The 10810-nt window shown below is 47.9% G+C and overlaps 1 protein-coding gene across 5 annotated transcripts; it reads left to right on the top strand.

Annotated features, from left to right (window-relative positions):
• The first annotated feature begins 1005 nt into the window (after positions 1-1005).
• TMEM275 (transmembrane protein 275) lies at positions 1006-7832 on the top strand. 5 transcript variants are annotated; one of them, XM_042873712.1, is made up of 4 exons: positions 1006-1017; positions 1220-1345; positions 2696-2959; positions 4215-7832. In XM_042873712.1, the coding sequence occupies exon 4, from the start codon at positions 4306-4308 to the stop codon at positions 4852-4854; it is 549 nt and encodes a 182-aa protein (XP_042729646.1). In that variant the 5' UTR covers positions 1006-1017; positions 1220-1345; positions 2696-2959; positions 4215-4305; the 3' UTR covers positions 4855-7832. The 5 variants fall into 5 exon arrangements, with proteins under 5 accessions (XP_042729646.1, XP_042729649.1, XP_042729648.1 ...); XM_042873715.1 differs by lacking the exon at positions 1006-1017 and having other exon boundaries at positions 1054-1345; positions 2696-2889; XM_042873714.1 differs by lacking the exon at positions 1006-1017 and having other exon boundaries at positions 1054-1345; positions 2696-2955.
• The last annotated feature ends 2978 nt before the right edge of the window (positions 7833-10810 follow it).

The raw sequence follows: 10810 nt of genomic DNA, 5'->3' as shown, positions 1-10810 counted from the left end.
TGCTGACAGCACTGCCACAGGCAGGGAGAAGGCAGAGCTGCCCACCTCAGCAGGGCTGAGCCCAGCTTCTGCAAAGCTTGTCTTTGCCTCGATTTCAAGGCCAAACTGTGAGATGGGATGCAAAAGAAAATGCTGTTTGATTAAGAACGTGCAGGCTGGAGTAGTGCCTGGAGAACAGAGAGAAGTGTGTGTTTGTTCCTCTTCAGCAGTTTCTCCTTTGACCTTTGTTTTTCTCCATCTCTGTGCTATCTTTCCTTCTTCTCTCTCTCTCTTGAGCATGAAAGCAATCATTTTAAAAAGGAGAGAATGAATCATGTTCGATTTGGGTAGGTTTTTTTCTGCAATAAGCTGAAGAAGAGCCTTTGTTGAGTTGCTGCTGGCAGCATCCAGGCTGCTTACAGCAGTGTGGGCACAGATGAGGGCATGTGAGTGTCTGCACAGCTGAGGAAGGACAACCTATGCTCTCTGCAGCTCACAGTGAGCAGCCTTCCTTCCTTCCGTGGGCACCAGCTCTGCAGGCTGGCTAGTTTATTAACGTGGGAGCCAAGACGTTGGCTGTGCTTGCAACAGGGTCTAGCATATTTGCAGAAAGATGCCAGCAATATCTTTGGGTGTACACTAGGTCTGATAGCCGTGTTATTGCAAAGATGCTCTTTGAATTCACCAGCTCTTACACCCTGAGCATTTCCACCTCTCAGAGGCTCAGCACCCTTCTGCGTTCCCCCCAAGCCAGGAATTAGCCCTGCATCCCTCCACGATGCTCAGCACCTAACACCAGATATTTGTTCCATTCGCAAAGCGCGCTTCCAGCCTTTAGCATTTAAGTCCCCGTGCAGCGAGCACAGCCGTTCCCAAATCTTTGCAGGACGGCTGCGAGCCGCGCACCGGGGCTCGGGGCTGCCCCTAGCGGGGTGCAGCCTTCCTCTGCTGAGGAAAAGGGGCTGTTCTGCTTCGGGCACCTCCGGCGGCTGGAGGGGCGGAGGCTGCAGCTTTCAAGAAGGAAAAGGAGAATAAAAAGTAGGCAGGGGGAGAGGCGGGGAGGTTGCCGGACAGCGGGCGGGGCTGGAGAGGAAGGGGAGGCAGCGACGATGCGGAGCTGCGGCTGAGCCCCTCCTGACCAAGAAGGAGAGCATCAGCTCGGCTGGACGGAGGGAAGCGGGGAGATGCGGCCGGGCTCGTTCGGCACCTGCTGAGTTCTCATCCAGCAAAGTTTCCACAGCTCTGGAGGAAGAGAAGGAAGGCGGTCATGGGAGAACCTGCCGTCCTCATCCCGGCCTCGCCGGGACCCGCTGTGGCTTGGGCGCTGCTATCTGAAGGCTGAATGGGACCCCCGGGGCACCTGCAGGTAACCATCCCCGCTCCCATGCACCGCGGCTCCCCGTGACACCGCAAGGGGACTTTCCCGAGCGCTTTGCCCAGGGAAAAGTCCCGTGCTTCCCCTAAAAGCTTTTCCTGCTTGTGTTCGTGAATCTGTGTGCGCGCAGGGGGCGGCTGGAGCTGTCTGACTGGGATTTCTGTGTGCTGCTCACAGCCGCTCCTTTGCTGCCCCTTTGGAAAGGGGACTCCTTGGGGGTCTGTTCTGCTGTGGTGGAAAGATGACAGCTCCATCCCCTTTGCTACAGCTAAGAGGGAACCGAGCGTGCTGCTGGTGTGGCTTTAAACGATAGCCATAAAATGCTGCCTGAATATGTCAGAATGTCCTCAGAGCTCTAGGAACTCGCAGAGCTATGAATAAAACCTTCTGTTTGGCCCCATGAGGATATAGGGAGGGATGAATATTCCCCTAGAAGGAATCACTCTATCCTCTGGATTTCTGGTTTTGATATGCAGCTTTTTTTTTTTTCTCATCTTTTTTCCTTTTTCTATTTCACTCTCCCCAATAGCAATGCTTGCCACCAATGCATTTCAAGCTGAGATGTTGTTTGGAGTAGAACCCCAGATTCTAACTGATAAGAAAGAACTTGTTTCACACAGTTCCCAAAAGAACTTTTCCTAAAGGAAAAGAAGTTCATCAGTCTGGACAGGATAATGGAAAGAAAGCTGGTTATTTTGGAGCTGGTTGATTTGGCTGAAGTGGAAGCAGGAAGGTAAAAGCTGCCAGATTTCCTTTGGAAAGATAACAGTGAGGGCAAATCCCCATCAGTGGGTTCCTGTGACTATATAGGGGATGGGGGAGAGGGGGGGGGACAACCTCTCCCCACGGTATCAAATCTGACCTCTAGAAGGTGACAGAACTCAACCACAGCCATCAACACACATTGCCAGGCAGAGGAACTGAGCTGTTAGGGGCTGTGCTGGTTGCTATCAACGCAGCCTTGATAGCAGCCGGAAACCAGCATGATCCCTTTGGAGTAGCTACAGGTGACAGCTGCTGTGTGATGGGTGTTTTTTACCCATCCCATTAGAGCCCAGATAGCTCACCTGGGATCAGGGATATTCTCACAGGAGCCAGGAGAAAGCAAGCCCTGTGGAGTGAACCTGTGATACGATTTGAAGTTTGTGGATGCTTAACCAGAAGCTGCCTTGCTGGCGAAAGGGGCAAAAATGGTGCTCTAGCTCACAGCCATGTGCTGAGGTTCCCAAGCAGAATAAAAGGATGCTGCTGGAGAAGCACAGATGTTGTTAGCCTGTCTGATGAAGAAAAATGCCTTTCCACTCTCACACATCTTCACTTCTGAAACATTTTTGCCTGCAGACTCTTCCCCAGATGAGGAGGAGCTGCATCCTTCAGTGTGCCCATCCTTGTCAGCTCCAGGTGATGTCTCATTGAGCAGGAACTTCACTGAAAGTTCACTGCTGCACTTCCATTCAGCTCTAAACGAAAGCCTGAGCAGAGGCAATGAGATATGGCACTGGAGACAGCAGCAGAGAGCTCTGCCTCAGCTGGAGGTATGGGAAAATGTGATTCCCTGGGAAACGTGCTGGAAATGGCTGACTGATCCCACTGGCATGTTGGTGGGTAAGGGTTTCTATTTCCTTGTTCATTTTACTGTTACTGGTGATTTGTTTGTTTGTATTTTAATGTAGTGGCTGCAGAGTGTTAATAACACAACAGTGATTTTTGGGCTCTTGCATTAGAAACCTGTGTGGTATCAGTTTTCTCTCTGCAGTCTTCATGAATGTGACTTGACAGCAAAGGAGAAAAGAAGCTAAGGAGCCAGGCAGGGAAGTATGAGAGAGATGAGAGAGCACTCTGTTGTTGTTTGCAATCAGGCTGGGATGAGAATTGCCCTCCTGCCTGTAAAATCAAAGGCACCACCAGCAAACTGCTGGCAATTTGGCTTCTGAAAATTTAGCTTTCCAGCAAAGTTCAGTGAACTCAAAACCAGCTCCAATAACCTCTTCCATGGACAAGCTGCTGTTGTCAGTGAAGGACATGTATTCCTGCCTTTGGTACTAGGAAAGGGTAGATTCCTATGCAAGCTCTCCTCTAACTTAACTTTCTCATTTGCCATGATCCTGCATCCAGGAGATGGTGGCACTCCTGCAGGAAAACTGCATCAGTTTGGTTTTACACTTGCTGAAGCAGACTACCTGACCCCTTCTGCATCATCTCCTGTGATCACACCCACTGCAGTGTGATGCAAGGTAGAAAAAGAAGTCTAGCAGACTAAGCCCCACAAATGCCCTAGGGACACAGATTCATTTTTCCACCTCATCGTTGACTTCTGTGAGTGTAGATGGAGTTAGTCTTGCTACACATTTAACCATTAGCTCAGGTTTTCTTAATAGTTGACTCAACCTGTGTATGCTGGGCAATTTGGAATGTCCTGAACTGCCTTCTGGTGCTTTTTATTCTCCACTAGCTGAAATACTGGCCTGAATACAGGACAACTGAATGATGGAGCAGCAACCCCGCTTCTTGTTGTAACTTGGTACCCTTATCCTCCTCTAGTATATTGCATTCACATTGTGGTGAGGGCTGTTCCCAGCAGTACTGGGGTTTGCTATTTTGGACAGGTGTTGTCTGGGTGATGATGAGCAGTGTGAGGCAGAGCCAAAGCCTTGGCTCTGGGCCATCATGTGCTTAGATTCAGTTGGACTTCATCCACATGGATGGCTAAAGCCATTGGGTCAGGGAGAGCACAGATTTGAGAGCAGGTTTGGATTTGTACTTTGTTGTTGGTACCAGCAAACATGGAGAAGAGCTGGTGGTGGAAAGTTGCTCTTGGTTTCTTGCTGTAACAGTTGCATGCTCTTTTCTTCCTCTGTAGTGATTTCAAAGGAGCAGAAGACCAGAAATAGCCTTCTCAGCATTGTATATACCCTGTAAGGACTGAAGTGACCTCCAAGACTCACCTCAACATGTTCAGTGAAAAGAGCAGTGCCTCTTTGACCCAGAAACCCAGCCAGAAAAAGACACGACCTCAGGGCCTCCCCTCCCCTGCCCTCTGCTGTGCGTGTGGACTTTGCATCATGCTGGCAGGGATCAACATTACCCTAGTGGGAGCATTTGCATTTGGGACCTTCCTCCCCGTGAACAACCCTCCCATCATCATTGGACCCATCTTGCTGGTCGTGGCCTTCACGTTCTTTGGTGCCTGCTGCATCTGCAGCCGGAGGCCGCCTGCTCATGGGGCCAGAAAATCCAAACCAGGCTCCAACATTGGTCTCATCAAACCTGGCAACACTGCCTTTGAAATTGAAACTAGCGAGCACACGGTGCAGGATACCACTGCTGTTCAGCTGAGCCCCACAAATTCCCCCATCTCCTCAAAAAAGTCCACACCAGTCCATGAGAACACGAAGACTTGCAAACTCTTCACCATGGAAGGCAATGGGCCAGTGGCCAAGTACACACCAGGAGGAGAGGCAATACAGCTCAACCTGCCCAGGGACCTGGCCACATCCTAAACCCAGGCAGAGTTTTGTTAGCAGCCAGACAGATGCTGCGATGGGTGGGCTGGAATCTGAGGTGTACCATTGGTCAGAGGTGGGGGGGAAAGTGCTTGTGACAAGCCAGCAGGCAGACAGGCTTCTCTGAATCAATTGAAGGAAGAGGGATGAAACAGCATGACAACTCCAGATTTTTTGCTGATAGGAACATGCCCATTAGGGCTTTGTGAAGAAAACTGCTAATGATGTCACTGTGAAAGGGTGAACTGGACAGTTCCTGGGAAAGACTGGCTTTTGGGAGAAGAGATTAGAAGAGGAGGATGAAATAATTCCTCTAGCAGGAGGCAGCAATGTGATGGCTACATGGGGCTGACAAATGACAGCTCTTTCTCTTCAAAAGTGAAGCAATTCTTGGATATAATAGAAGCAGGAATGCAGTAAATTACATCTTGCTGCCACTCGGTCACAAGAAGATTTCAGCATTTTAGGGCCAGGCTTTGTGGCAGTAGGGACATAATGTATGTGTTTACTATTGAAAAAGCAGTGTGAAGCAGTCTCCCTTCCTTTGGAAATCCTTGCCCCATTTTTCCTTCGTTTGGGTGACTTTACTGTCTGTTATAAGAGACAATCATAGGGATCACTGCTAGAATTGGCATTTTCCTTGTTTTGATCATGCTGGATTGCAGTGATGCTGCTCAATGCAGGGTGTATCTTAGAAGGTCAGCATTGCTGAATCCTTGGTAACAAACTCCTGGGGTAAATGGAGATTGGGAGGGCCCTGCAAATGAAATCTTTGGGCAATGCTTATGCTCTCAGTGCTGGGGGAGGCATCTTCCGTCCCATCATTTTATGGAAGTTGGGCCTGATGGGACACATCAGCTTGGAGCAGGGGACAAATTGCTGAATGGGTTTCAGTAGAGCTGTGCAGGAAGATGCTGATGGTATCTTCTTTCCTGAGGAGGCTGCCAGATCTATTGCATGCAGTGAGCAACCAGGTATGGAACTCCTTGCTGCAGGAAACTGGCTGCTGAAAGTGCTCCTGGGCTTGCAGGTCAATGGGATGAGTTTGCAGAAGAGAATTCTTGAAGAGTCACTCAACACAAAGGTACCTTCAGCTCAGAAAGACTCTGAGCTGTGCACAGGGTGCTGATTATTGCTGTTGTATTCTTCCCTGGTAAGAAATGCTGTGCTAATGGACCTCATTTTTTTCATGAAAATTCACATATTTGATGAGATGTGGGACCAGTGAGGAAGGAGACCTCTGGAAGGCAGCAGCAGGAGGATGGATTTTTGAGTGTATCTTGTCTAAAGTGCTCCCCAGCCTCCAACACATAATTGCTTAGAGCTTCTTGAGCTGGAAGTGATGCCTTGTATTAAGCAGCTCTGAATGGATTCCTTCTGTCAAATTGTATCATCCACATTCCTGCAGCATGGAGTTGCACAACTTAATGAGAGGCTGTGCAGATCCCTGTTCTTGTTTTATTTTCAGCATGCACCCTACATCTCCCCCTTGAATCCCCAAGCTCCTGAATTAGAAGGGCCAGCAAACAGCTTATGCCTCCCCAATGCACTGAGACTTTTCTGGAGTCTTTATCTCATTTCTTTCAGTCATCTGTTTCCTATGGTACTTCACATCACTTGCTGTTAGAGGGAGGCAATGCTTCTCAGCTTGACCAGCAACTCATTCAGCCCAGAATCAGTGCTTTGCTAGGCTGAGCCTGAGGCCAGCGCATAGGTATATGAGGGGCTGAAGGGAAGATGCTAGAGGAGAAGGGAAGGCTGTGATGTGCCCAAGGTTCTCCTGGGCCACCAACAGACCTGCAAAGCAGACAGCAAGGGCTGTATGACTGTTGTGTTGGGATAAGTGATGGCAAATGGGGATCACAGAGAAGCTGTGGTGAAGTCCAAGCATGGGGTCCTGGTTGCTCTGGGTAGCCATCATGGAGCTGATGGCTGAATTTCATTCTTCTACAAGAGGGAAGCGAGAACTGTGGCTTGAATGCTCCAACAGTTTGCTGCCACTGGCAGTTTCTTCTACATCATGGAATTACACTTGTGATTTTTAGCCTACTGGCTAGGGGGAGCAGAAGCAGAAGGATTCATGCCTGGGAAGATGTAGGCTCAAATCTATGCTTTAGCCTCCAGGTCCTGGGCAAATCATTTAATTGCTGTGCACCCAGCTGCCTGCCTGTGCAGGAGGGAAAACAGCTGCTCCCAGCTCCCTAGAGCTGCTATACTGATGAGCAACATTGGGAAGCAGGAGGGTTGGTATCAGCACACCTGAATCTGCAGACTGCTTGAAGGTGGAGAGGTCTGCCTGGTCTGATCTCTGCATGATCTCCTTCAGAGCTTGTCTTCACAGGTGATCTGTTTCCAGCACTGACTTCTGTTTGGCTTGTGGGAACTGTAGCACTGAACTAAAGGCTTCAGTGGTTTTCACCTGCTGGTAATTGCTATAGGAAATAAGCAGAATAACTTGTTGGTCCAGGTTTGGCCCCCAGGTTACTGGCTCACCAGCATTTTGGAATAGCATACAAAGCTCTGAAGGTCCTTCAGAAACATTGCCCACATGAATACAGTTACTGCAGTGCTTTTTCTTTGGGCACTTGAAGGCAAAAAGTAGTAAAATCAAGTGGTAACTGTGCAAATTCCTCTTCTACTCATTGGAGGCTTGAAAACTGAGTCTGGAGTATGTGTACTGGAATTGCTCCTTATTGTGGTTGTATCATGAAATGCTATCAGGATGGGTAAAACAATGGCAGATCCCACACAGGAACACCTGCTGCTTTCCAAAGCATGGAAGCTCTGCTTTTTCCTTTTGATATCTTTTTGGGATTTCCATGTCTGTTTGTAGCTGTGATTGCCTGTACTGACGTCATTGTGAATTTGTGCCTCCTTCTTGTGCAGCAGGAGACAGGGAGGCTTTCTTGTGCTCCAAGTCACAGTTTCTATTGTGAGAGTTTTTTAAAAAGGAGAATACTATTTATATATGTGCAATGTGGATTTTGGAAAAGACAGACTCATTAAAGTAATTGCGCTCATTAAGCATTTGGCTTGCCTGCTCTTCCAGTCTGTTGGTACCTTATGGATGTGCCCTAAGGTAGCTTCTTTATTTTTATTGTGCACTATGCTGTCCTGCTTGATTCTCCAGCCTGGGCAACTAACTTCAAGAGAAGGGCATCCTTAGGAGTTCATGTTACCTCTGCTCTGAATTCAGCTTCTCTGGCAATGGGGTAGAATGGAAAAGAACTCTAAGATCACCCAGTCCAACCCATCCCCACCATGGCCACTGACCACGTCCCTCAGTGTTGCATCCTCACGGTTCTTGAACAGCTCCAGGGATCCTTTCCAGACCTGATTATAAATGTCTTAAGTTGTGTTATGGGGAAGGGTTAGAAAGTGTGTGTGTGTGTGTGTGTGTGTGTGTGTGTGTGTGTAGGATGGGTGCTGTCAGCTTTCTGTGCTCCTTCTGGGCTTAACCCAACATGGTGTCCTGGAGATGAGGCAGTGAGGGACAGCATGTGGGAATAAAGAAGATTTGAGAGTTTTCCAAATTCTCCCTGTGAAAGGACTTCTCTCCCATGTGCAGCCAAGTGATTTGACACGAGAAGAAATCTCACTGCTCCAGGCAGGCTGGCTGGTTAAAGACCTGGGAAATGAGCTGGCTAAGAAGGCTCCACTGACAATGTGTGTAAAATGCAAACCTGCTCCCTTCAGAAGGGATTTCTTTTGACCTTTAGAAAGAACTTCCTGTAAGGGTTTTTCTTTTCTTAAAGTAGCACCAGAGAGAAAAGCACAGAGAAGGGTTTGCTGATCATCTGCTGGTTCTCTCCAGGACCTGCAGCATTCTTGCCACCTCCTCATTGCCAACCCCAACCCTGAGCTTCTCTCTCTACCTGGAAGTATAACCTAGAACCATTACATAGACTACAACTAAGCTTTTCTAGTTCTGAGCCCAAATTTATTTGTATTTTATTTTTTGTTATCCTTGTGCCAGCAATGTCTTTTGTCCAGGATACCTTCAGGAAATGCCTGTCTCTGAAACATTTTAGATCTGTTGCAGATTTCCTGGAGCCTCTCTGTGATGGGGCTGAGCTGACTGTCTCCCTCCATCCTTCTCTCCTGTGGGCCGTCTGCTGTTCCCTGAAGCCCTCACCTCCCTCTGTGGCCCATTGCTCCATAAATACTCATGAACTGCCATTCTTTTGCAGAACTCACAGTGAAATTACAAACCTTCCGGGATTAGAAATGGGGCTCTTTTTTTTTTTTTTTCCCTAGGCAAATCCAAGAAGGAAAAAAAAAAATCCATGAAAATGCAGAAATATCCATGAAAATGTGAAATTTATATTTGCAATTTCCCTCTTAAAAGAAATATATAACTGAGCTTTTATGTCATTAGTCTCCAGCGCATCCACAGCAAATGTGCTCAGCACAGAGGCTGAAAGGCTGCTTTTCTCCAACTGTCAGATGCTGCCAGTGTGCATCAGAGTGATCCTCAAACATGGAACGTGGGTGACTGTCCAGCTTATGGCACGCTGTGCCCTTCTGGGGAGATCTCTCCTGCTGAAATCCTTGTCTGGATTTCTGGTATTCACTTGCTGTGCCAGAGAACACAGCTATGCGTGCAGCTCCCTGGCCTGATGGATATTTGATGGAGACTGTCTCCAAGATATTGTGTAAGAACAGAGATGGGTTCCTTCTGAAGGTGCAGTGTGCTCACTGGATGACCCTGCTCTCTTCGTTTTCCTCAGAAATGATGACTTCTGTAGCATAACAATGAATTTGGCTCTGGGCCATGCATACTTTCATGCAGGCTCATTAAAACCATGTCTTTGATTCTTAAACTCACATTTGTTCTAGAGAGGAGCTGTCTGCTGGGAGAATTAATTCCTTTGACTCCAGTCATCTCCCTGGAAGTGCTGCTGTTGTCTTTGATTTCATGGCTCGGATGATTACTCTTTTCCAATGCCCAAGAATAACAAGATTAGGGAATTTGTGGCAATGAAGGCACAGAAGGGGCATTGATTAAATAAATAAATAAATATATATATATATATATATATATATATATATATATATATAAAAATTGAATTTTCCTTTGAAGAGAAAAGAATAGGGGTATTTTGGGGAATTCCATTACTGGTGTGATTTTTGGTTGTGTTGCAACTGAATGACAGCTGACTTCTGCTCCTCAGGTGTAGGCAGGGCTCTTCTGGAAGATTTACAGTTCTGCTTGCACTGCTGGATTGAAACACTGCCATCAGGAAGGTGAGTGCAGCCCTTGAGAACAGACTGCCCAGGGAGGTGGTGGGGTCACCATCCCTGGAGGCATTCAAGAACTGTGTGGATGCGGCAGTGGGGAATGTAGTCAGCAGCCACAGTGGTGATGGGTTTACTGTTGGACTGGATGATCTCAGTGGTCTTCCCTAAAGTTAATGATTCTATGAAAACTAATTCAAAAGCATTGGGCTTTTGTCTGAAGGTGAAGGCGCTGGGGGCAGAAGCATCCAGGGTTTGAAATTCCACCATCCACGAGGGGCTAGGCATCCCCTGATGCTATACAAGGGAGAGAAAGTCAGGAAAGTGGTGAAAATGGGGCACTTTTGGATGAGCCAGGTGGAGGGAGATGGTACAAAGAGGGCCGTCCTTGGGTGTCAGTCTACAGGAATGCACTGAAACTGTGGATTCTGAGAGTTTGCCCAACTGGAACGGGGATGTTCAGAAATGCAGGTGGGTACTGTCGCATCCCAAAAGAGGCATGAGCTGCTGTGTGGGATGGGGTGGAAAAGGCCCCCTTGGGGGTCACATGCTAAAAGGAAAGGCTCTTTTCTCATGATACCAGCAGCACTTCAGCAGGGTAACACTCACACCATCATTAGGCTTAATGCTTCTGTTATTTGTGCTGTCAATTCTCTTAATGGTGCTCCAGCAGCATGGAGTGGAGTGAGTCATGACGGTAATTATTAACCAAGCT

Source organism: Lagopus leucura, unplaced genomic scaffold (assembly GCF_019238085.1).
Source record: "Lagopus leucura isolate 7727_CA_CO unplaced genomic scaffold, USGS_WTPT01 Super-Scaffold_100009, whole genome shotgun sequence".
Classification (NCBI taxonomy): domain Eukaryota; kingdom Metazoa; phylum Chordata; class Aves; order Galliformes; family Phasianidae; genus Lagopus; species Lagopus leucura.
The sequence above is the reverse complement of the archived record's forward strand: the minus strand, read 5'-3'. Positions and strand labels throughout refer to the sequence as shown.